This window comes from Augochlora pura, chromosome 2 (assembly GCF_028453695.1).
Source record: "Augochlora pura isolate Apur16 chromosome 2, APUR_v2.2.1, whole genome shotgun sequence".
NCBI classification, from domain to species: Eukaryota; Metazoa; Arthropoda; class Insecta; order Hymenoptera; family Halictidae; genus Augochlora; species Augochlora pura.
The window spans coordinates 26,030,120-26,057,509 of NC_135773.1; the positions used below are offsets into that span (position 1 = coordinate 26,030,120).

General features: G+C 46.6%; 1 protein-coding gene across 1 annotated transcript in view; it reads right to left on the reverse strand.

The window, feature by feature from the left end:
• Positions 1 to 27,050, reverse strand: part of Nlg3 (Neuroligin 3) — a 347,536-nt gene extending 320,486 nt beyond the window's left edge. Inside the window, exon 1 of the mRNA XM_078196348.1 lies at positions 26,663 to 27,050. Coding sequence (XP_078052474.1) covers positions 26,663 to 27,050 — 388 coding nt within the window. The remainder of the gene's footprint in view (positions 1 to 26,662) is intronic.
• Positions 27,051 to 27,390: the final 340 nt, after the last annotated feature.

Below are 27,390 nucleotides of genomic sequence, written 5' to 3' on the forward strand. Positions count from 1 at the left end.
TACTAACCGAGATAATGCCTGTTTGGTTTTAGTTGTTCAAATACTTCATAGCTTTTGCGAATTTTTTAGAGAATTTAGAAAGGTTGTTAGAACGAAAGATTAATACTTTGTCTTGGAACAAATTATTTTTACTGATCAAATTATTTTACTGATCATTGATAATTATCAAACTTGATTAACGAAACTAAACGAAGAAATAGAAGAAACAAGAGTCGTCTTATTCGATCAGAGAAATTATTAAGTACGACAAAGTGCTCTCCAACGCAGTCGCGAAGGGAGTCTTAGCACAAAGGGTGAAACCATAATGAGAGGTCCCCGCAAGACGGTCGGATCCCCAAGCAAAGATCGCCAACGTTCTCGTGGACAAACTAGTTACGACGCGGAGAGTATTAAACAGCAATGTTAAAAGTTTTCATTTACCGCGCGAAAGCGGGGTTCGCCTCCAATCAAATCTGCATGCAGATTCGCCGGGGTCGCGAGAAAAAAGCTTCGTAAAGGGGGCAGCGGCCGGGTGTCTGGCGGGGGACACGCTGGCTGCGGGGCCGAGGGGCCGAGGGGCGCGGTGGGGCGCGGAGACGGGAAAGTGGCGCATTATACACAATAAAGGAGAAACAAGAGAGTAACGTCAGACACACTTAACGTCGGAACTTTTTGCCGGCGGCTCGGCCCATCCTTCTTCCTGCTGGCGCGGAGAGACGAGAAGAATGAAAGGGCAAGAAGGGGGTCGGTAAATCCAGAGGCAGGATTTAAAACGTTCCTGGGTCGGCCTGTAAAACAGACACCACGACGGCGACGCTGACGACGCCGCTGCACCGCGCGCACTGCCTGCCGGACGGAGCAGCGCCGACAAAAATAATTTCTTTGAACCGAGAAAATTATGCCGGGTATCTTTCATCTGAAAATGGAAAACTCGGGCTGGCGGGCGCACGCGGCGGCCGCTCCCATGATTCATATCGTTCCATTGTTCGGCACCGATGATCCCTGATACGCTCAGAAATTGAGCAAGCTCCTACATCGGTCCCAATTATTCGCTTGTTTGTACGAAATGCCGTTGGAGAAGGTAGAAGTCTCAAAAAAAACGTCGGGAGTAATCTCCGTACGTAACACAGTTGTCAGCTCCAGTAGAATTGAGTATTCGCAGCTGATTGAATGCAGTTGGGCTACACGAGAATTTCACAGTAATTCAATAGAAAATATATCGGCGAAGACTGACTGCAATATTCGAAGTTCTGTTCGTTTCTCAATAGACCGAAGTTCTAAGCTGTTCGAAGTTCTGGTGATATGTTCTGCGCGAAGTTCTAATTTACTCTGCTTAGTTCCAAGTTCTAGTTGGAAGTGCTTAGCCCTTGCGTCCACGATACGCGATTGTCTGCCAAAGAAATTGTGACAATTAATTTCTTTGGCAATGACATAAACAGATCGAATTATTAGAATCTATGAATCTCTATCTACCGACCTGATAAATATTTCCTTGTTGATATTGTAAATTCCTTGCGAACGTGTTAATTATTCCTATTCACTGTCGGAATCTACGGCTGAGAAAACGCAGAGTCGATTAGACAAGTCCATTATGAATCAGTGGAAAGATAGATTTCACGGTGAAAGATCGACGCGAAGTGTTTCCTCGATATTTTCGCGACTGGCATCAACCGACACGGGTTGCAGCTGTTTTACCCGTCCCGATTTTCGGAATTCCGCAGAGCTGCCCGGCAGCGGTTAAATTCCTGGTCGAATTAAAAAAAAAGAAACTATACGTGGCCGGCCCCTCGGTCCGTGCGCAATGCTTGGGAAACGGCACGGCGAAATCGATCAACCGCCTCTCCCTGAATTAATGAAGCCGCGGTTCAACGTCATAAATTCAACGGACATCGAATTCGACACGCGTTGCCCTGTCAGCCGAACAGTAGCGATCCCGGAGCGCCCGTGTCAGGTATCATCGAAACGAAACAAAGAGTCCAGAGTATCGAAAGCGATCGACGTCGAAATTAGCAATATCGAGAGCGACGGCCGGAGCGAGCAGCCGCCGTCGCGGGGACTGGCACCGTTCGGTTATCTTTTATTTCCTGGAACTATTCAGCTGCCGGTTTCATCGAGAAATCAACCGAAAGCTGCTCGAATCATTGTCAGGTCGTCCCTTTTGCCGGTCAAGCTCTGCAGAAGGATCTCGAGCGACGTTCCCTTGCTTGGTCCTTGTTACGGGCTTTCCTTATATAATCGCCTGGCACTCAACGTGTTAAACTCTTGGGCACGACGCGCCATTATAGCGGCTTTCATAGACATATTTCAAACCGCATACTATTTAACAAAGTCGTCATCCAACCAAATGAAAAAAAATTCAAAAGGTGCTCGAAAACGCAAACACAGTCTTGTGAAATGACATAAAACATAAACGTGAGCGCGCGCGCGCAACGGAAGTTTATTATTCCGGTGAAACTGCGATGAAGACAAGCGAGAAAACCCATGCATCAACGCAATAAAACACACCGGTAAAATTCATACAGAAATCTGCGTGGCACTTGGCGCATAAAAGGGTACCATTCCGTCCACGATAAATAATAAATAATCGCGTCTATTAATTACGAACAGGCGCGGTGTTTTATAAACGCTATCGATCGGAGCTTTCTCTTTCCTATTACACGGGAAGATCGTTTGGTTGTGTGCGGGCGGGCGGGCGCTCGGGCTCGTTTGCTCGACGCCGGTTTGCACCGGGAGCTGTAACTCGCCGCATTCTCGACGAGTTCGTCGACCAGACGCCTCGATATGGGAAACGGGATGATGCACAACCCCGAAACGCAACTTGCTCGCGGAAACACAACGGGGGAACAGAGGCTCCCATCCGTGAACTCTGTGTCCGGGTATCCGAGTTCCCAGCGAACCTCGTCTCTTTTTAACTTCTCTCTCTCTCTCGCGAAAACACTCGGCCCTGGCCGGCTTTATCCGAGGCGTAATTATTCAGCGACAAATGCGGAATTGAATAAATTTCTGCGCCCGGTGGAGCCGCATTCAGTCCAGGATACAGGGGACAATAAGCGGTCGTTAATTCCCCGGTAAATCGAATCCTTTATCGGAGGACGCCGGTGGGTCGCCATAATGGAAGAACAAACGCTGGAATTACAAAGTACCGGTCGCGAATCATCGCCGATACATTAACGTCCGATGCTTAAAGTCGGCTGTCTGTTGGAGACACTGCGACCCACTGGCTGCATTCTTTCCCCTAGATCGGTGTTTATCTGCTCCACTTGCATACCAACTCGACGGAGAGTGGTTCTCTTACTTCGACGAATGAAATTCCAACGATATTTCCGTCTGTGTTTTGTATTATATCATTTGCCGAATTTAGTTGTGCGGCGACTATAACAAAACTCGAAATATGATTGAGTAGAGAATTTAGGAAGTAGCGAATGGAAGGTGCGAAGGGTAGGAAGTGTGAATATCACATAATTTTCGTTTATTAGTTGACACAATTTGGCAAGTTCACTTACACCGATCCACTAATGTCAAAACCCAATAAAATCATTGCTACAAGAATTTATTATTAAAATTGAAAATACTATTTCTACAACGTTGCTGTCGCCGATACATTTGTAACACGAAGGCAAGAAATTATTGACAACGTCGAAGGAGTTCCGGGAGACGTTCACCGCGAAGGGAAACTAAGGACATACGAAGACAAATTGGAAAGAGCGACAGCGGAGACGCGATTTTAAATTCCGGTGGAGCTTCGGTATGAATTTCCTCTCAATTACACCGAGAGGATTTAGCCCGCGGTCCCGTCGATAGAAGAAAGCGATTATTTAAATTGATACTCCTCGACAGGGAGACGGTTAAGACGTCGGAGCAACAACAAAGACAAGAAGCCGGCTGGCTCGGCCCGCCCGAGGCCCCGTGAAAGTGGTGGCTCAGACTCTCTAATCGTCTTTGAAAGTATAGAGATGAAATCTCGATCAATGGATTAAGTGGAAATCGACGCCCGAGGCCGACGGTCTGAAACTCGATGGGCTGCTGATTCGCGGAGAGAAGACTAATACCACTTTTAAGACGAATCAAACGCGAAACACGGGGATTGGCGAATCGGGAAACCTTAAACGTACTTTGTCTTTTGATTTGTCGAAGGCAAAAGGCTCGCGATGGTATTTTGTTTCTGCGGAGACTGTATTGCGATTTGGAAAACTTTTGGAAAAGAGACATTTTCTCCTGTTCCGCAGCAAGTAATTTTCTGAAAAATGCTTTTGAATTTATGTGCTTGAAGTAGAGAATAATTACGGTGCACGGCGTCATCGACTATTTGTGAGAACCTCCGCAGCTACTTAACGTTAGACTACCGGCTCCGCTCCGCCATTCTGCTTAAAGCGGAATAGCTTTTTGCGAAGTTTCCCCGCGAGTCTCGTGGCCCGCGCTACCAGCAACCCTGGGATGCATTCCGGCCGCCTGCAACGATCATCGTTGCACGGCTCGTCGCGCATCAAACGCACCATGCGATCCTAGGGGGGTCGTTTCGGTGATTTTGACTAAACAATTCAAACCGGTCGGACGCTATTGCCGCGCGCCACGCGGTTTGGATAAATCCCGCCACGGCCGGGACGGGGAAAAATTATTTTCCTCCGGAGTGAGATTCCCCGTTCGAGAAGGGACCCCGAACAAGATTAGCGGGGCCAGCGGTCGCTAAAAGATTCCGAAAGAAAGTTGGGCTAAATAATCCAAACGGCGCGAAGCACGACGTTGTTTTCTCCCACGGTCTCGATAAATTTCGGACGACTCGAGACAGGCGAAATTATTTCTCCCCCGGGCGTAATCCCCGAAAGTCGGAAAAAATTGAGCAACAAGATTACGCCCTACCGGCCTCGGAAGCGACAGACCCTGAAAGATTCAGGCTAGTCCGCCGCGGAGCGGATCAAAAGTCAGTCGATTAATGTTGCATGGTGACGTCGGAGCACGAGCAAACAAGGCGACAAGCAGGCGCGGACTCCGTTCCGCTTCTATCCGATCCGTGCCCGCTCGCAGTCGTACCAGTTCTCTTACTTTAATGCCCTCCTCCATACCCCGAGAGAGAGAGAGAGAGAGAGAGAGAGACCACCACCGCCACCGCATCCGCAGCACCGCACTCGGACTTCTCCTTTATCTCTCGAATCCCCGAAGGAACGTGACCGCAGCCTCTTGCTACGGGATTCTTCGCGGAACCCACTTTATCACCGGCTGTGCTCCCTGTTTACCTGCTCGTAATGCTCCTTAATTGTCGGCCGAAAGCTCCGGACAGAATGACGATCCGTTATTGCCCACGACTGGTTAAATAATTGCACTTCGCCGGGCATCGAACAGTTCTCGCTTCTTAATTGAAAGCCCCGCTCCGTCAACGGAGGAGGTCATTCGGTAATTGTTTAGGTTTAGTGCCTTCGTTGCTTTCAATTCTCTTGAACTATGTTGTCAAGGTGGTCATTCGACAGGTGCTTCAATCTTGCTGACTTGTTAATATGTTTTTTTAGATTTGTATAGTCGTAGACGTCCTGTCAAAAGCCATTTTAAACGAAAGCGAATTTATGAAAGTGAAATTCTCATTGCCATGATTTCATGATTTGCGTAAAGAAAAATTATATTACGAAGATCATCCGTCTTATATTATCTGCCCAAGGCATCCGATTTACATAATTCTACATAACTGAATAGTAACCGTAGCTGAGATTGAAACTGTAATATTAGTCTAATAACCGAAAATTGATTATGAAACCTGGTAAAAGCAATTACATTTAAATTAATGTAAACAGGGAAGTTGCTCGCGGTAATGCTACTTTTCTTCGTTGGAAAATGGAGCTGAAAAGTTCAAGCCTGATGAATTCTGCAAAACTGGTTGACAGTAACGGGTGGACTAAGTTCCGCGTCAAGTCTCCGCTAGCCCCCCCCCCTCCCCTCCCCCCCTCCCCTCCCCTCTCCTGCCCCCTTGTTCTTGTTAATTAGTAGGCGGGGTCGAAAAGTTCAACTCTGATGGATTCTACAAGCGTGGATGACAGTTACGACTAGACTTGCAGCAGGGTTGAATCTGTCTACAGTTAATCCTGGCTTAGGTTACATGAAGAAGTCTTATCCAGCGGATCCTCTTTTGCCGAGCAAGAAGAAAGTGCCCTAATTAGAGAACAACGTCGAAAAGATCGAATCTAGCGCATGCCACGAGAACGGATAAGTGTCGCAGTTGCGCTTGAAAAGAGTCTAGCTCTGGCTGGGATGTCTAATAGAGATTAGGTGTATGATTAGTTAGTAGTATCGTAGTATAATACAGTAGTATACTATGTGATGCTATATTATAGTCGTCGAGCTGGCGGAAACCGTCTTTGCTTCGAGATAGCGACGGCTTCGAGCTGCGTTCGAAACAGTGAACTAGTTACGAAGCGTGAACTTCCGAATTTTTTTTTTACTATATCACTATACTCAGTTACGGTTGGAAAGAGTCTAGCTCTGGCTAGGATGTCTGATCGAGATTAGGTGTTGGGCCAGAGAGACATTCTACCCTCGCAAAATGTCACTCTTCGTCGTGGCAACTGATTCCGAATTGGGGCACGGGCTCGGAAAGTGAAGGCTGTCTGATATTACGGAGCTAGATTGTTGACAACATGCTGCTAGGATGAGTCTGGATTAGGTTTGTATTATGTACGCGTTTGGGTCGGGTAAACCGATCCTCGCCGGCCGAGGCTTCGACGTTCTAAGCTGTATCTATTAGGATGCGACTACGAAACTCCGTAGTCGAGGAAGTAGCCGAGAAACATAGAAGTCGATCAACAGGGTATCGATTCCCGAAGTTCGCGGCAGCTCAGGGAGGGAGGGGGGGGGGGGGGGGGGGGCTGGCGTTCGGAGGAGCGCGTGGTAATATGAAACGATAATAGTCATTGTTATTTCATTAGAGGGGAAGTAACGAGGTTTGGGGACGGGGTTTCATTGCCTTCCTTTTAAGCCACGGCACGTTTTGCGAGATTAACGGGAAAGAGAGTCGTCCCCGGCAGTAACCGAGCCATTGTTGAATCACGCCGCAGCCCTTAGCTTGGAGCACGGCTGCGCCCCCACGCGTACTGGCAATTATTGCATCGTTAAAGCTCTTTGTTATCATTTCGAACTCCCCGTGTCCTGGCTCGGTCCTAGCGCGCCACTCTCCGACCAGACAACCTGCGTGCGGGGTCAACGCCTTCGTGTTTTCTGTTTGTTCGCGCTTCTGAACCGAAGCCGTCGGATGAACCCTTCGTTTTGAAAGTGACCAAAGTCCATTTACTTTAAATTCATTTTTCGACCATGTCCTTTTCCACCAAAAACAAAATAAAAAAGTGTCAGTATAATAACTGTGCTCTTCGAAAGATTAAACAAGTCCTTCCTTTATTAAAAAATTGTGATAAATCTCACGAAACAAAATCTTCCAAAAATAGTTGGGAAAATGTTCCACTTATCTAGTTTGGTTTCCAGTTTGGTATTCCGAACAAAGTCAATAACTGTTAATCAAATAAAACGAAATCAAACATTTCACTCCACCTAGAAACTGAAAACCTGGTGAACTTTCGCCAGTGGAGCATACTAGGACTAAAAGCACGCAACAATACGCGAAAGCTTGATGCAACCTCGCTGCCATTCCCCAACGGCAGTGTTATTTTTATTATTTCAATATTGTTAGCGAACAACGCGGCCCACCGAGCTACAGTGTACGGAACCGATACGACTCGTAAACTGTAGTTCTCGTCGGAGCACTTCGCGGTTTGCCAGGCACTCCGAATACGACAAAGCGAACCAACGAACTGTTGACTTTGCCTGTACGGTGCCGCGCGGAGCTAGCGTGTGGCGTATCGAGAGCAAATCGCCGCCCGGAGGCGTCGGAACCATCCCCGGAGTTCGGTGTCGTAAACTGACGGACGAGCGTGACCCTCGGAGCGTCGCGGCGCCGCTAAAAACCGCGTTAATCGAAACGGGTCGTAACTGTGTGGCCCGGGCGTGGGCGGCCTAGGGGTTGGATCTCGGCTTTCCCCGAGGAAACGTTCCGCGACGCTTTCGCGTGTTCCGACTGGGATGCGGAGCTTTAACGGTCCCGCAATTATTTTCACCGCGGCCGCGGTAAGCCCGGGCCTCGTATAAAACGTCACCTCCAGCGCTGGCGAAGGATCAGGGTCGAATCAGAGCAAAAGCCGAAGACCGAGGGCGAGATAGATAGAGAGAGCGAGATGGAGCGAGATGTATATATAGATAGAGAGAGAGAGGAGGGACGCGTTCGAAGGAGAAACTCTGGAGCGCTGGTCGTGGTCGCGGGGGTGGCGGGCAAGTCGGAGGGGAAGAAAGGCGGCCCGCGGTGGCGTGGCAAAGAACTTCTCGCTCTTTTTCTACCCGCTTTCTGCCTTGTCCCGCGGCATTTTCATTCGCTGGTCCACTGGCCGTGGAAAGTCTTTTTTAATGACTGCTCTCCGGTCCAACCGCGACCAGAAGGAACGAGGGGTTACGCAACGGTGGGACGAGGCGGGGGAGCGGGGCTGGAACGAAACAGGCTATAAGACTTGTTCGCTTAAAGCGAGTAGGAACCATTAGAGAAGAATATAATCTTTTTTACGCTGTCTCTGGCCTGGCCCCTGTCTCGCGGTCCGTGCCTTATGCCCTCCGTTTCTCTGCTTTTCTCCCTGACCGATTCTCTTTCCGCCCTCGCTCTCACTCTCTCTCTCTCTCTCTCTCTCTCTCTCTCGCCGTTCTCTCCTCTATTTCTTTTCTCCGCAGGATCCCGTTCCGTTCCCTTTGTAGCCACGGTCGTAATTCAAAAAGTTTTGTCGGATTAAAAATGTGACCGGACTGTCGCGATGGAGGAGGTCGTTCGCTTTCGCCCGACGTCTTTGTCTCTTCGTTCTTTTGCCCGGCTTTTGTACACCGTCCTCTCCCTATGGATAGAGCCCCGCGCCGCTCCCCACGCCGCCCGAAACCTCTCTCCGGCCCTCCTCCTTCTGCTCGTCAGCTGCTCTAACGGCACTCGACGAGAAATTTTTCGCGGCAGTCAGCTCTATTTGCGCGGCCGGAAGACGGCTGCGGCGGGGCGGGTCGAGACGGAGGGGCGGGACCGAGGGGCGCGACGGGGAGGATGAAAGAGCCGCGGAAAATAATACAAAAAGTTTAATTAGGATCGGTCGGGTAGGATCGACGTCGCGCCGGCTTCCGTCGCGTGTAATCGAAATTCGAGAGTTCCCTGACCCCGTGAATGACCGGGAAGCTTATTAGCGAGATGTCGTCATCCGCTCGCCGCCGCCTCGTCGTCCCAGCCTCCCCCGCGGTAAAGGTCGCCGGGATGATCCCCGGATTCGCGGGCGACGGAACGAGAAAATCGTGGCGTCGTTTCTCCGAATAAATGGCAAAGGACCGCCCCGAGGAGCTGCGGCGGCGCCCTCCGGCCACGAAACGTGGAGGCTGCTACGCGACGCGTACTTGCGGCTGTATCGTAAAGAACGGTTCGTTGGAGCAAAGGGAAGATTAAATTCGGCCATCCCACGGGTCAAAAGATTATAATCATTCTGTAACTCGTTGAAAATTGAGGACACTTTCCGAATTCCTTTAATAGATATGGTCTTGAAAATGTGTTCATAGAATTCCAATATTGCGATTACTGTCACGTTACAAATAAAGTATGACAGTATTTAACTATATCAGATAAATATTTTTACTGAAATCCTAACTACAGTCATCGCCTTAATTTTAACAAAATTAAGTATATTAGAACAAACTGGTAGTAAAACAAATGTATCAAGATCCTACGATGAAGAAATTTATGAAGAATTATATAACAGTTGCTTGAAATAAAACGTTATGCGAAATTCGAAAGGCATGTTGTCCACAGAACCGAAGTAAACCGAGGCTCGACAGTGGGCACCAAGTGAAAGATGGCGCGAGAAGTTAGCAAAGCCATTGTCCTCGAAAACTAAAATTAAAGCACAGTTGAAGAGCCCTCTCGCTGAATACAATTTCTAGCACCGGTGTAGCCGGTTCATCTTGTTAACGCGAGCCATATTCGGCGAAAGAAGTAATGCCGGTGGGAGTAAAAGCGCATTTAAACTTTTGAAACGAGGCTGCGGCGTTTACTTGGTCCGCCGCCGTAGGAGCCGGCCAGCAGCAGCAGTAGCAGCAGCAGTTTAAGCATCGTTTTTACGAGGACGATCGCGTCGAACCCGTAAACATGTTCCCGCAACAGGAATTTATCGTATCCACCGGGACATTATCTGTCCCTTCGATCCTCCGTGTGGCTACCGCGGATCCGCGGGGCGCGTCGCCCCGTTGGAAAATCGATAAACTCGCGCGTCGCATGTCGCACGTTTATCCGGCATCCTATTTAAAGGCGCAGTTTCGCGGTATTACGGCGGGGACCGGCTGAACTGGATATACATGGTCGGACAACGCAGAGTCCCAGCGATTATTAACGAATTCCGGCACGGCCGGTCCTCGCATACCCCCCCGATCAGCAATCGCGTTCGCAAACCCGGGATAATTGCCGCGGGTATAGCCGGTCTAATACGAGTATTCGCGGGGACGCGCAGCGTTTATCGGTCCGCGAATTCGACGGTGACTCGATCGGGGAAAAAATCGAGGAGCCTCGTCGAAAACCGATTCCCCCTCGGGGGTAGGTGGGACCACCCGATGGAAGAGTTTCCGGATCGCGTGCCCGCCCGACCGTGGTTAATAGCCGGAATTAACCGGTATTAGTAATGGAGAACTTGAGAATGTATAGTTTCTGCGCCAAGAATATCGGCCGCCAGCCGTAAATCACGATATGCGGCATTAATTCCCTCGGATAACTAGAGTTCCCGCGGCTGCTAACGAAAGGACGACTTTCCTGGCGTGTCCTCGTTTTAACCGCGTTTTGCACGGTCCGATTGTCAAACGGTCGCCGATCGGTGTATTACAACGCGGCGCCCGATAAATCCGCAAAGGTATAATTTGTTTGCGCACCGCCGCGAAAGATCGTCAACCGAACTCCATGCGAAGTTCCTTGTTAATTGAAGAATTCGCGATTAATTAGAGAGAAAGTCGCGTGCGCGCCGCGAATCGCGTGACAGGCATAAATTAGCCCGGATAACAAGCTGGATATTGGAATCGTGTAGATGTTACGAGTGGGGCCGCGCGCGATTGGCTGGACAATTTCAATCGGAATTCTTCATTAACTGATGTTCGAAAAGAGCTACACGGCCACGGGACCGGCATGGCTAATTAATGGGAAAATTATTTTTCGTATAGAACATGCGACGGTGAATAATTAATTAGTCCAAGTATCGCCGTTCGGTAAATAATCAAACACTCGGTTCAAGATCAAATTTTTCTTCGTTAGCAAAGTAAAACGTGACGAAACGCGATGACTAATTATTGAAAAAAAGTAATCCTTCCTTGTGAAATTTGTGATGGAGATGTATTAATTAAAACGAGCGACGCGGCAGTAAAAACGTCTGTGTACTCGGGGCAGTGCTTCTGCAAGGAAATTTGTCATCATTCGGGGTACGGAACCAGCTGAGACACCATAAATAAGGATTGAGGAAGTCGTTTTTGACGTCGGCGATGCGATACAGACGAATTAATTAGAAATTAATTAAATAGTAAAAACAAAGTAAGCAAATCTAGAATTAAAGAATTAATTTGCCCCACAAGAATGAGTCGTAATGAGTTTATTTTATTATTACATATATATATACTACAATTAATAATTATAGACAGTGTAGTATAGTTTTAGTCGAATAATAAATAACTAGAGTAAAGAGTCGAGTAAAAATAGCTCGGCACGGAACGTGTCAACAAAGTACAATCCGTGTAAAATTCTTCATCGATTCAAAGGTCCCATCGCGACAATGTTCGTAAGCCGTTTATACGTTGGTATAAACATATTCGGTATTAATAATTAGCCGGATGGTCAAATCTTGCAGGCAGCTTAAACTGTTATCTCGTAATTAGAAGTTGCCCACAGAGCTTCTTAGTTTTTAGTAAATGAGACGTTTGGGAACATACTGTATCAATGTTGCTTCTAACGAAGCATTTGCCGCAGGATTAGAGTTCATTAGGAAATGGAGACAGGAAAACTAATGGTACAGGACCAGTTACACGAGCTTAACAAAGATCACGTCGCACATCGTTGCAAAACAGAAGCGAATCGCGACTGCACAGCGGCGGAGCCCTTTTTACGGCTTTTAGAGAGACACACTCGCACGCGACACTTTTCTCTCACGCTGGGCAAGCGGAATTTCGACCGTTATCGCGAATAATTTATTGCAGGCCGTGGCCGGCCTGCAACTAATTCGTTTCGCGAATTTTAATTAAATAGCAGCGACCGACCGACCGACTAGTTTCCGACCAGAGAATCCAATGGGACACAGTGATACCCGCAGGTCGAGCTGTCGATAAATCAATCTTCCGGTCGCGGTAACGATACTAACTCGTGCGCGCGGACCTGTTAATCGTTCGCCGGCGATAGAAATTCGCGAACAACTTTCGTTCGCCCCGGTTACGATCAACCTGCGACGACGCTGGTGTCCTCGAGTTGCGCATATCATTTACGGGATGGCTCTCGGGTAGCGTGCTTGAGAAACCGATAACAACGTCTTCATCGTGATCACCGTTCCTCGCCCTCGCGCGCTGCCTGCTGCAATATCACGTTCTTGTTAGGTGTAATCGTTTTAACGTGCTCGTCGTCCGACATGTATTTTCGCGTTCTTGACAGGCACCGCTAAGTACCCCGACGAGACACATCTTGTCGAGGGAATATGCCTCCCCGTTAAATACTGAGGAGGCCCCGCTTTGCTTCGAACTAGTCGAATAAATTACGACGGGCGACGATCTTGCGCGGCATTGTGTCCAACTAACGATGGAATCGTGTACGCCGGGCTTACAAATTTCAGACCGTCACTTTCCTCGAAATGTACATTCGTTTCTTGGAAATGTTCGACCATAATCAGCGCCATGTTAACACTTTGCACTACACGAAATAATTGCAAAACACGAAACTTTGAGTAAAATCCGCAAAGCCACTATAATAACGCGCCGTGCCCAAGGGGTTAACGAGAAGCTATAAACACGATCGGAAGTCTTGACAGGCTGGGTCAGAATAGACCCGAGTGCCTTGTTGAACCGTTTAACATATTTTAAGGGAATGGAGATTGACGTCCTCAGAAAAATTATGGACTCTCATCTGGCCCGGCTCGAGTCGACGTTTCCTTATCGTTGCATAAAGAAGCCTTCCAGCAAGAATTCGGCCGACCATTAATCACCCGGCACAGCAAAAAGCTCGCGGAATAATGTGGCTAGAGGACTCTTCATCGGCTCGTAAATCCTTGAGCTCGAAGATGTGCACGTGTCGTTGCTAGACAAACTTCGTTAGCCGGCGATATCGAGTGGGACGTAAAATCATCGACAGATTAAGGTGTTCTCGATAGCACGGCATTGTTAGCACTCCACCACTACTATCACAAAGTGTTTTCGAAATTAGCTTACGCGTCAAAGTGTGCCGCTCCATTCAATCTTGCTCTTTCGTAGGAACAAATCTCGCGATTCTACCTATTAAATGGCGGTATTTTTTGACACCGTTTGTACAAAATGATGTGGTCTATATAAAAACAAAGTAACTCGTTAAAAATCATACACTTTTCAGTAATGGTTATGATTATACTAAAAGTTGGAGTGTTCAGAGGTTAAATTATGATAACACATGCAATTATCTTAAGCTTAGTTATAATACACGTATACCAAGACAAGTTTTCAACAACAATTAACAAAAAGCAACTGCAAAAAAGATAGAATCATTTCTCTGTTTGCTGAGACTAATTTTGATGGCACGTATTCACTCAAAGTACCACTGAAACTTAAATTCATCCAGTTGCTTAACTGTTTAAAAGAAGAGTTAAATATTGAACCCAGTCGCAACAGCGACCAATGTTAGTTACATCGTCATAGTTCCAGAAAACCTCGACTCACGCGTTCTCCGTTCTCCGTTCTCCAGGAATAAAATACTCCAGAATACCTACAGCAAAATATCGTTTCGTTGCTTCTCGCTCGAACCTCGTAGGACGAAACTGCAAATAAAGACGAATTATTATTTTCCTTTCGTTCTCGATCAGCGTGGACCGATCGGCTTCAGGAAATTCTATTTGGAGAGCTCGTACACAGCGCAGCGACGAGCCGACAACGAATCAAACTGTTATAGCATATTGCCAATATAGAAGATTCTATTTCCTATATCTCGAATCAGCCCTGGCGAGAAGAAACTTCCCGACACCGCGATATTGTCTTTCAACTAGTTTCCTCTTGGCAGCGGGCGGCGGCGGCGGCGGGCCGATCGATCGGCGTCGCGCCGCGTCACGGCGACGCTCGGGAAAACTTCTTTAAATAACCCGCGAAACATTCCGAGAGAAACGCGATATCCGTTCGGTGGCTGTGCCGGGTAGAAGGGTGAAAGAGGAACGGGGCGAGGGGGAGGTGGAGGGGGAGGTGGCGAGGAGGGCCGGCAGTAAGGTGTTCGGCCAATTTAAATATTTATCTGTCCGATACTCCTTTCACGCTTTTAGCCGCGGCCTCCTCTTACAGTGAAATCCATTACGGACCATTCGCCTACGATTCTGCAGCTGACAGCTCCATCAGCCCGCGCCGGATGATTGGACCGTGGAGAGTTTTGCTTGGTAAGAGATGCAGCCTTCCACCGGCTGGAATTCGCGCGGCCCACAATGCTTTTGAATTATTCCTTAGCTGCCTGTTCGCTCTCGCGATCGACGACGCTTCTTTCATTTTTTCTCCCCCCCTTTCCTTTTCTCTCGTCGTTTTCTCTCGTCGTTTTCTCTCGTCGTTTTCTCTCACCGGTGCCGAGAACGATGACGACGACGACGACATCGTCGTTCTCTCTGCGCGTCACGAGAATTGATTGCATCGAGGACCGCGAGCACAGTCTTTTCCTCGATCGAGCCCGTCGCACAAGAGCACGCTCTCGGCGCGGTGATTAGCAAGCATCCGTCTCGTTTTCGGATGAAACAGGCTTGACGCCGCGACGGTGCCCGCGTTTCAAAGGAATGCCTTCCACGGTGCAATTATGCGTGCTTCGCGCCGCGAAACCGCGGCCCGGACATCGCCGAGGCGCGAACGCTCGAAGAAACGTTTTGTCAGAAGTGAAACAGCTTTTCATCTCTCTCTCTCTCTCTCTCTCTCTCTGTCTCTCGCCGCCCAGGGAAACAGAACCCGACTCCAGACACTGTACACCCACGGTCCAAAGACTCTTAGATAATGCAAATCCCGGAATAGTTATCGAACAAGTGGCAACGCTTCCCGACAATGGCCGGAAAATTAAGCAAGTTATTATTATTGTCTAGGCGAGCTTTCCCTCGCGCCGTGTTGCTTAACTGTTTCCGCTGCAGACTACGAAGTGCCGCGATACTTTCCGACCAAGCCTCTCTCTCGCTGCACTGCACCCCCTCGCCGCATTCTAAACTTCGAGTAATATCCAGTTCTGCTTCTTTCGGCGAATTTATTCCCGCGTAGCGTGGCGGTTAGATGGGCGATTTATGAACACGAGGAATCTCGCTGGCATTAATGCAGCAGGAGAAACATCAGGCTCTTGCACAGATACCAGGTTAATGCAAATTTTTGTCCGACAAAAATTAACAAGTGTTAATTTCATAACCTAAAGGAATGTCCAAAAATAATATCCATAATTTGTCGTGGAAATGTGTAAAAAAGTTTCTAGCTAATAGAAATAAAGACGATTAATGGAAAGAAAGTATTATGAAAGACGTGATATTACAACAATGTATACAATGAACAGGAATTCATATAGAATAGGAATAATTGTGTTGCAGACTTTGCGAAATTGGAACACAAACATGGGAAGCGCTTGATAGAAAGTATTAACGTCAACGACATCAATGAACTCCGACTTATATGATCGATCAGTAAGCATTGAGGTCGATCAATATAATATGTAATTCGTGCGTAACTGCATGCAAACGTAGCTAAGGATGAATTACATTCTGAGGAATTTGATGTCAAAGTCGAGGGGGGATATAGAAACAATTCAATAGAAATACCATCCATCAAAATAATAAATGACGAAATGCAAGATAATGTATTATGCAAAAACTGTTTAGTAGTAGATATTAGAATATTAGATAAGCATTGTTTACGTAAATCAAATAACACGTAAAAGTTAATAAATACATATGTAAGTTCGAAACACGTACACACTCGGTCTTTTAATTCTAGGATCAGTGTTTAAACAGAACTAACAAGAAATATTACACCGCTACGTATCAATTCGTCCCTCAACAACGGTCTTCGCGTGCGAAAGCACAGAAAGATCCCCCACGAATCCACTGCACATCCTCTGTGCTCACCCTCGCGGTAATCCTACGAAAAGCATGAACTAATGGCTATTAAGGTTAACGTTTCAAAGGGCGAACGTTATCCGATATTCCAAGGGACAGTGTAGCTACGGCCGCCATTCGATACCCAGATAGAGAATACAATGCTGTCCGCGGGAACGGAGGAGGGGGCCGCGCGCGGGGAGAGGGTTTCGGCGCCGGTAAATCACGCCACCGCCATGTTTAATGCATGTTTTTCAATTGTTTCGGAGGATCACGTGTTCGGGCGGCTATTCCTTGGAGCCGATCGATTTACGGCCGCCGCGTGTATTGTTCGGATTGCGGGCGTCGTTATGCCGCTTTTCCCGCGCCTCGTCGAAACCATTGCGAACTTTGCGCCGTTGCGGAACCTCCGAAGAACAACGAGAAAAAATAGAAGAGGGAAAGAAACGAGAGAAGCGTGGACTGTGAACGGAATAAAATTTATAGTCATTTAGTAAACAGTAAACCCGCCGCTCTCTGGTTTACGATCGAACGGGGTGAACACGAGCGTACAGGAAATTGATTATCGATCCACGGAATCGGACTCCTTTGTTTTTCGTCGAGAAGCTTTTATTATGGACCACCTCTGGCTTTCCTCTTCTCCGCTCCTTGGCAGGACCGTTCCGGCTCGCGCATCGGAGCTACTTATGCTGTTCCAACGTCTCATCGACGCCAGCTTCCCGTTCGTTGCACCCTCGACGGAAGAGTTACGTTCAAAAAACCCGTGGCCGGCTTCCATCGGCGAAACACGCGGCAACGAGGACGTTCGAGCTCTATCCATAGAACCGATTTCATTACCCGCCAGACTCATTTTGCAGTCCGAAGACGCCGAGGGACGTCCCAACAATGGAATATTAAAATCCGCCGGGATTTGTTCCGTTGACAATTTTTCGGTCCGACGGGCAACAGTTGCCGCGCGGAATCGTCGCGATTCTTCTTCGAACGAGCGCCATGCTCGGAATGCTTCCCTTTCCCGGTGGCGGACGCGCGTGATCCATCGTCGTCGTCTTCCTCGTCGTCGTCCTCGGTTTGCGATGTCTCGCGGAACGCGTCGGATCAAAACGGCTGGCTGCTTTCTTTAAATTATCCCGCGGGCCCGTGAATCGTCTCGCGGGGAAAAGAGACGTCCGAGTTTACCCGCGGCGAATCTATTATCCGGATGATCCGATATATAGCGGCGCGCAACAGGATCATCGCGTACCGCAACACTTTGTCGGGGCAGCGTGAAAAGAAGCGACGGTTATTTGCCAGCGCCCGGGGAACGAGGTTCACCCCCCCCCCTCCCCTCACCCTCGAAATTGAAAAGTCCCGGCAGCTCTCTCGACGCCGCACATGTTTTCTTTGCCGGCGCTTTGGCCCCGGTGTTATTCCACGAATTTCATCCGATCGTGATCCCTGAAATTTCATCGCGCGGTCTAACGGGGAAACGCGAACAGACGTATCATTCCCTGTGAACGTCGCTCCGCGTCGAACAAACACGTTCATGGCAAAACCTCTACGATCGCCGATATGCTCGTTACTAATTAGCTGCTATCATAATTTCGCGCCCCGGCTCGGAGTATGGACTGTTATTTTATATACCGCTAAATCATTATCCAGTGCGGATTGGAACAACCGACGTTATTGTACAGAGATGTCTTACTTTGTACATGTTATTGCTAGTCGGTATGGTTATTTATGCAAATTTCTAGAGCCGTGCGAAGAAATGCATCGTCTGAATGGAATCAGCCCGAAAACCAGATGCTCGGACAGCGATTTCCAACAGAACTCGTAAAACATTCGCAACAGATCAAACGACGCGAGCTCGCGGAACGATAAAAACTTCAAACAGCAGTTGTTAAAATCGTCCGGCTGCCCACAAAGTCTTCGGATCGCAAACACCAAGGTCAGCCGTAAAACATCCCTCCGTGAACCTAAACTCGTGCCGGCGCGGCTAATGCTCGGCAACTTGATCTGAATTTTCTTAAATTTCTCGGCGGGTCGAGTGACGCGCGCACGTTTCGTACTTTATTCCGTACTCTTTTTCGTTTCCTCTTCTTCCTTTTTTTGTGCACGTAGCCTCCGCGGACAGAGCGCCGAGAAGTGTAAAGCCCGACGACGGGCGCGAGAAGGGACGGGGTCGGGGATGGGCGAAATGGAACTCGCTCTCTCTCTCTCTCTCTCTCCTCTCTCTTTCACCGCGAGCGGCAGATAAATGAACGCTGAATTAGTGCGCCGCTAAATGGTGGCGTCGGTTCGCGCACCTTCAAAGCCCCACACGTACGCGGTGGGCGGCGGTTTAATTAAATTTCATAATTAGTCGCGGTGTGTAAGACCCTTTACGAGGTTGGCCGCGCCTTAATCTCGCCACTCATCAGCCGTCATGCGCCCCCGATGATTGTGCCTGTAAATCAGCCGCCACAAATGAGACAGAGCGCTTCCACAGCGATTTCATCCGCCGATTGCGGAACGATCCGGAGTCCTGCTCCAGCCATCACCGACACGGTTTATGGCACGCGACTGCACCTGCCTACTACGGTCTTCAGATTTTACCATCTCGATTCCTCGGAGTCGTTAACTCCTGTATTCTGACACTGAAACTACCGTGCCGGTCGAAACCGTCGTTTTCACGCTATCTATCTTGAGATCATAGAAATCTTTGATTTTCAGCTCCATACTTGATAATTTCTTACATTTAATACATTCACGACTTTTGGTACTAAATCTACTATCACCGTCCAATTAATATCTCCTTACATTGAAAAGTATTAACTACACTATAGTGTTTAAATTGTGTCGATCTTAATTTCCATGCATATCATCGGTATAATAATACGTCAATTTGTTTAACAGGTATCAGTAAAACGCTCGTTCGAACATTGTTGAAGACCTCTTTCCCACCTTAATGCCCGCAATAAAACCTTAAAAGTCATTATTATAATTTCAATACGGTCCTTGCATATAAATTTTGCTCGCACATCACATTTCATCCGTATTGTTATTCTTACACATTACCATATGATTACAATAATAATTGTTGGTAATAATGACTATTTAGTATTCAATGTGCTAAATATTAATAATACAACGTGATTAAATAATAATTTATTAATGATGCAATCATGATATAAAGTACTACAATGATGAGTATTTAATATGATCGTTAAAGTAATTATTCAAATTATAATCACTTCGGCATTCAGCGTGCAAAACCCCTTCGACACTCGAATTCAAATGCGGCAATGTGTATCGCATTTATTGTGCGAAATTGTTTATCCGAGGAAATGAACGTTTCATCGTGAAAGGCAAATAATAAATTGCCAGTGATTCAAGGTTTTATAAAGTAGTCTTCCGCTCTGGGAACATCAAACGAAATCCCCTCGATCTCGCAGTTCTACGTCATCGATTCGCCATCTAACACTTCGTTTCTTTTACACCTGTAAAACAAACGGTGTCCAAGAAATGAAAACGCGATTATTAACCCATTGACCACTGTTGGCGCCTATTGGCGTCCGACACATGTTGGCTTCCTGGCACTGTAAGCGCCAATAGGCGTCCACATTTTATTTCGCTTGTTTCGCTCGTTTATTTTTAAATTTTATTATTAAATATTGTAAAAAGAGCTTAAAATAAATGTTCACTTCAAGTAATATTGGTTTAACCGTATGCACTCGATTGGCGACTCTGAGACACCACTAAAATTATTCTATCACGTTCCAAAATAATTTTCATACTGACAAAGTTTAGATTTAAAAAATTGTTAACAATGACATTGAAAAATTATTTTAGATTTATAGTTAAAATTATTTCGAGTGCAAAGGATTAACGTAATAGAATTCAGTATTTTGAATATTTTAATATACTTCCCCAGAGATGCATGTGTAACGAAATACTTTGCTGTACCCAGTGGACGTCGCGAGTGAATTCGTACCGTACCGCACGGCCGGTGCGTGCCAAAGTCTGCCATAGCCGAAGGATTAACTTCAGAACTTGGGAATTATCTTTGCACCCGCCAAACAGACTGTGTTGATTCAACTCGAAAAATTGGCTTTTGACCATGGAATCGGTGCGCCCTCCGCCGCGCGACGTTCGAGCCAGATGGAATTTCAGATGAAATCAGCGCGAGCGTCGGCCGGAGCGTGCGTCGGCGGCATTATAAAATTAAATGAAATATTAATGCAGGCCGGAGGGGCCTGCTTAAAATTTCCACGTACAGGAGGCTGACCCGGACGCGGCGGTGTCGAGCAAGAGGAGCACGTGCACGACGGCACGACAGCACGACGGCACGACGGTCGGAGGATCCATCGATCCGCCGTAGAATCCTTCGCGGATATCCACCGTGGCGGCTCCGGCGCGATGGCGGCGGGACGCAAAATGCTGCCCGACCGAATTAGCATAACAAGATTCTGCGGCGCACGTAGCGCAGGCAGCGCGCGCGCGCGCGTGCCCCGCAGATTTCCACGGCCCATTTAAATACAATTTCTTTTCCTCGATCAAGAAATTACGTGAATACGCAATCCGAGCAGCGGCTGGCGGTTGTGCCCGTGCGTTGCCCCGACCGTGGCCCGGATTAAAGGCGCTCTCGCATTAAAGCCGCCCTCGCAAGAAAGACCCTGGCGACTCTCCACGGTTCATTCCGCTTTACGCCCGCCTCTGCTAATTAATTCTGTTTGCACATTAATCGTTCTCTGCTTTTCGCGTCGTTTCACCTCGCCTCGCGTCTCCCTCCCCCCATTTGCCCACACCCCCTTCCCCGGCCCTCCTCGGCCAGTGCTACACGTTCTTTGGTCGGGCGGGCTGTCAATCTTCGTTTCTCTGCAGTGTACATTTAATTAGAACAAACCGACACCATACGCGCCGCTTTTAGATACAATGTTAACTAGCAGTTAGACGACTGGAAGTGGAATATACGGACCATACGTGCTATTTTAAGCATTTCGATGCGAGATAAGAATACGCGATTAGCGCTCTATTAGGGCGCGTGCCTGGAGCTGATCCGACAAGGTGATTACCGCCTTGGCTTGCGACTTCTCTTAGCACTGATCTTATCACTCCGAACACGTGTTTACGCTTTATGCCATTTATAATACTGTGGTATCGGGAATATTTCGGCACCCGATACATCATTTTAAGAGTAGTTTAGTCAGAAAGGGTTAATATCATATGCAAACTCCGTTAATGAAGCGAAGTTCTTTGTAAGACTGAAATTCTTTGCTTACTGTAATTTTAATAAAATATTATTCATATCTTCATTATTAAATAATCGACTATATGCGTTGTAACGAGATGAAATATGTACAAAAGATTAATATTCTGGTTACCAAATTATTATCTAATCTAAAGCGAAACACTGATTGGAGAATTAATCGCTACGTAACTCCGCAACAGTATAATAAACGAACATTATGTGCGTTGTATGTATAGGAGTGAGTCACGCGAGAATTATTTAAAGCGGACGTATTGTCTTTCCGAGGCACATGGATCAGGTCGCACTGGATGATAATATTAACGCCGGAGATAGAGCTCTAGAAGTTAATTTATGACCGCGTGTTTTAGCAAACATGTGGGCTTCCAGCGTCCTGCTCCTAACTCAATAGTTTATGGTGCCGTAAACGTCCGGAAGCGGCACAACAGTGGATCCAAGCCACTTGATAGTATATTTCGCAACCCTCCGCAATAGTGCAAAGGGCGGCGGTAACCATAGATTTATAAAAGTGACCGTCCATGAAACAGAATTCGATTTCCTATTTGTTAACCATGCGCAGTTTCGACAGCGCATTTCTATATATACGTATTATATATAAAACGTGTCATAAAAATGTAGGACAACCCGTAACAGGTAAATTCCCCGAGTAAATACAGATTGTAAAGTTCAGATTTGTTTATAAACTCTGAATACATACGTAGACGCAATTTCACAGTTGACATGCAAGTATCGATATATTTCACTACGAACCATTTAATATAAATAAATATGATAACTCTCTCTCTAATTCAATTTTGTTATAGTGGAGAAATGTACATATCACGATCGTAATTGGATAACATACAAAATTGCAATGATGCAAGACTTTGGTTAGTGTCAAGGTCATGAAGCAATAAAATGCCGTGTTAAATTGTGGTTATAATAAAAATAACGTCAATTTGCAACCAACGTTACCGGTATATATATATCGAGTTTTTTAATTACTTCTGCGACTAACTTCACTGTTCGTTTCATTAGTTTGTTTATTATTTCTGATTCGATTCGGTTCCATGGATGCTGCAGCATGTTCCATATATTTCGATGAGCGTATATTTCCACTGAACAAAATGTAATAAATGGATAGAAAATTGGAATGATAAAGCTCTTCGGTTAGTGTCAAGGTTATAAAGCAATAGAATGACATGTTAAATTCTAGCGGAGAAAGAGCAACTTTTCAAAGTTGCACAACATTAAGGGACAAACACTAGGTCCATTATAAAAGTTATAGAAATTAAAATATTATTGAAATTATAGCGTAAACAATGAGAAAAGAATCGCAAAGATGGGATCAAATTACATGTCTGTTCATAGTCTACAGGTTCTACTTAAACTTTAATTCTACCTTCGTAAAACCGCAATTTAATTCTATTTGCCTTCATGTTCCGTTGCAGGACGAAATTATTCTTTACAGCAATCACTACCGTCATGAAAACACACGCATAGCACAATCATCAAATAGTAATCTCAAAAACTATCGTGACTACCACCGTCAGCGTAACAGAACGAACAGTTCCCGTTGGCCACTGAATTCGCCATCGAATTCGTAATCATCGTGGAGCAATACGCTCGCAGACATTCAGCAAGAGCGTGGAAAATTAGTCCGGGGAAAATTGCCGGTATTTTTTCTTGTTCGTCGGAACAAGTCTCATCGACGGGGGAGCCAGCGCAGCGGCGCGGAAAGCCGCGAGAGCAAACCGATACCGTGGCCTCCGTTTCCCGCCGCGCTGACCCCGAAAGTAAACCTCCCACGGGTTGGGCAGACGGGTTACGTAGAGAAACCCCCGGCCAGTTTCAACCGGGCACAGGAAGCTTCTTCCTGGCGAAGAGAGAGGTTCGCGTCGTTTTTCACTCTCGAGTCGGTAAGCGATAAGCGAAGCCGTGGAGGAACAGCGCGGAAGATAGAAACCGTCCGGCGAATCCTTTGAAACAAATGCCCGGAACGTGTTACCGGCCCCGTGGCCGCGGATGGATTTTCGGGCCGGCTGAAGCGATCTGCAAACACGTATCGGCGGGCCGGGATTACGTGTAAGTATCGGGAACGGTACAACAGTAAGTGGGCAGAACGGAATCGAGCGCGGTCCGTGCTACGGCAAGGAGCGCGGACTGGTTGGGTCCTGGCAACCGGCGCCGCGGCGGTCAGAGTTTGCGCGCAAACACGTGCCGCTGGACCACAGTCGGGGCCGATATTATCGAGCTGGCCGGCGCGGCGCCGTCGAATTTAACACCAGATTTACCGGCTATTTAAACCCTTGCGCTATAATAACGAGCCAGACTCGTGGTGAAGATTTTATGCAAGCTCAACTAAATATGAATATTATTAAGTTCTTCTAGCTCGAAGTAAAAAGAAATTCTTCCGTTATCAAAGTATAGAAACGACGGTAAATAAAGACAATATAAGGAAAACAGAATTGTCTGATCCTATTAGGAGAATTATCAAGTACAAACGAGAATTACAAGAAAATGAATTCGGTAAGATGTATGATAATATTATTATCATAATTTTTTAACTATAATAATATCTATTATTATATAAATATAGATAAGGGTAGTGTAAAATCTAAATTCTTCTAATACAGCCCCTTTCTTCGGAAGAATATTATATAAAAATTGTACTGGATTAAAAATACAGCTATTTCATTATTTATTTATCGTTTCATAGAATATTCCGATGGGTTTACAAGATCGAAAGATCTAATGAAACTAAACAATTGACACCGCACGCGTAGCTTACACTGGTGCGAGCAAGGAACACAGTTAGGTGCGCCGTAGCAGTAGAAGGGTAAGAGGGGACGATCAGATGAATTCCAGCATCCGTGGCGATTTATGGTGCGCGAGGACCGGCTATAAAATAACAATTCTCATTCAGATCTGCAAATTAATGGTCGTTTTCATGGATTCTTTGTTTTCCGCGGGCCGGCAATAGTTCAGTGCTGGGTTATTATTCCGAAATAATAGGTGGCAAGCGGATTCGAGTAGAATCCGAGGAACGTACACTTGCGTCTATTGAGAAGCTCTCGCCGAAAGCTTTTTTCCATGAACAATGTCCGTTGGATTACAAACATCGAACCTAATCGTGGACGCATTTAATTTGTACTCGGTGGCCGTTCGAAGTGATACCAAATTTTTGCTATATTGACGATGAGAAAACTATTGGAACTCTTGGAAGTATACCACAACAGTGCTACTTTAATGGAAGTAACACCTACATGATACCCAACAAATCTTAATTAAATATAATAACTCGCAGAATGTCTCATGACACAAATTGCAGAAAAGTATATTAAGGGTTATAAAAGAAAAAAGTATTCATATTAATTTAAGTTATGCCGTATTTATGTTTGTTGCGACAGATATTTTATTTGTCTTAGGAGGTATATTTGCAAGGATCGATTTTTTACCTTACAGTGCAAAATGAAAAGCCGTAAGAATATTTAAACGTAAGAATATTTTATGTATGATATCTGCATACAGCAATTTTACGTCGAACGCGCAAGTAGGTTGCAGTGAATATCGTTTACTCGCATCCATCGACTATTCCGTTCATTTGCCAGTCGAGCTCCGACACGTACGTAATATCAAAGAAACCCGCCCGCGCTATCCCCCTTTTTATACCGAAATTAATTCATGTCGCCATTTCGACGCAGGGAAGCGCGCCGGAGGACTCCTTTGACAGCGGCGTAGCATCGATGAAAAGCTGTTGAAGAATTGGTATACGTTTCTGTCGTTTGAAAAGGAATCCGCGCCGCACCTATCAGCCACAAAGGGCAACGACGCTGGAAAGAGAACGCGAGAAAAATAGGCGAAGGGAAGATGAACCGACAGGAACAACGGAGTCGGCTGCCAGCTTGCGGCCTACTCTGTACAACGGTTGCAACTAATTTTCTCGTATGTTCTCATATTTAGGTCAACAGGGCGAAACCTCTGACTTCATAAATCAAAAACACTCGAATTGCATATTATTTGAACGTTTTATCTCCGAACAGACAAAATATTTTTTATTGACTCCTTTTTCTTAATTTGTCAAGCAAATGTGATAGTGAACAACGAAAAATTTTCTGAGCTATTTAGTTGTAATTTACTATTAAATTTTTAATTTATTAACACCTATACTGGTAAAAATGACCGGTTTCTGAATTTTCTATTTTAAAATTGCTTACATTATATTATTTTGATTATTGTTGTTGAGAGTCGCTAGAAATTTATGAGAGAAATAAATGTCTTTAGCGACGACATGTATACGCTCATAATAAGTTTTCGATGCTACGCTGAAAACGTCAAAGGACTTATTTGCATCGTCTGTTGAGTCAGAAATCCATGCGACGGTATTATTAGCGAATATCGAGATCCTTACTCGGATTAAATTGCATTTCGCATAAAACTGGCAAGGACCTTTTCCTTAAGAAAGCTTGAAAGCAACGAAAAAAAGAAGCAGCATCGCGGAGAATTCTTAGAAGAGCGAAGCGCGCACGGATCGGCTTTCGTTCGCCGATTCAGCGTTACGTCCAAAGAACGATCATGCAGCGAGTTCCGTGTAGAATTCCGCGCATGTTTCGACGAAATAAAAGTGGACACAGTTGCACGAGTATAAAGAAATTCCTGACTTCCTAAGAGCACCACAGCCACCGTCTACCGGATCCCGTTGGATTTTTCAGGCTTATATCGCGAATCCTCAAACGAGGCGCACAGCCTGGACTCCGAAAAGCTAATTAAAAGGAATAAGAAGCGCGGCAAGTGTTTGCTAAGCTTATTAAAATTCAAATACGCCAACTGCGAAATGAAATTCACTTTCATCGATGATGGATTTGCTCGGCTCCGAACGTTGTTTTGTGGTTAATAAGTGTGGTTGATAACAATAGTAATAATCAACATAAAATGTAATAGATTTGTATTATTTATAATTTTCATTTGTTTCTTTCATTTCGTCTTGACCTCTCAACATTTTACATATATTAAAAAGAAATATAATTTAGTTTCCGCCAGAATTACAACTTAAATATCAGATTGTAAGAAAATTTTACGCACGACAGATATAATCGCCGTGACTTCGTCGGTTAAAGGCTCACTGTAGAAGAAAATTCCAATGTCGTACCTTGAACCGGTGCGTAGATGTTGAGGTAGAGACAGTCCTCGCTCTGGTTCCTCAGGTACGGCAGCAACCTTCTGAGGTACTCCACGCGCCCTTTGGGCATTTTGTCGCTGAGCTCGGGCAGTCTCTGCGGGCAGACGGGCCCGAACTTGTCAGCGACTTTGACTTCGTGCCATAGCGCGCCGTTGACAGGTGGCATGAATCTAAGGGAGCCGATCGGCGGCGACGCGTACGGAACGCCGCGGAACACTTCGACACTCTCGAGGTGACGGTCGAGGGTCACGATAACGCCAGACAGTTTCCCGTACTTTGTCCTGACGATCCTCGAGGTGAGCTCGGCGCTGGCGGTGGCCAGGACGAGGCCGAGCAGCGCCAGGATCGGCGACGTCATCTTCGCTCGCGCCCTTCCAAACCCCAAGGCTGGTGGCTCAGTCGATCCTCCTCAGGCTCATTCCTCAGCTCTAGCCGGCCGTGGAGGCTCTAACGCTCGCGGTCCTGATGACCCCGTTGCCACGAGGACCGACCTCTTCGCCAGGATGCATCAGCGTTCGCCACGATCGATATCACCGCGCGATCCTCAACCGTGGATCACTACGCACGAATCACTATAACTGGTTCCTACTTTCGACCCGTTCCGTCGACGGTCGCTGGTCCAGGCACGTTCAAGTCATCGTTCGCGGTCCTCGACGGCTCCGGTCGAAGTCAATATCGAAGACGTGGTTTCCACGCCG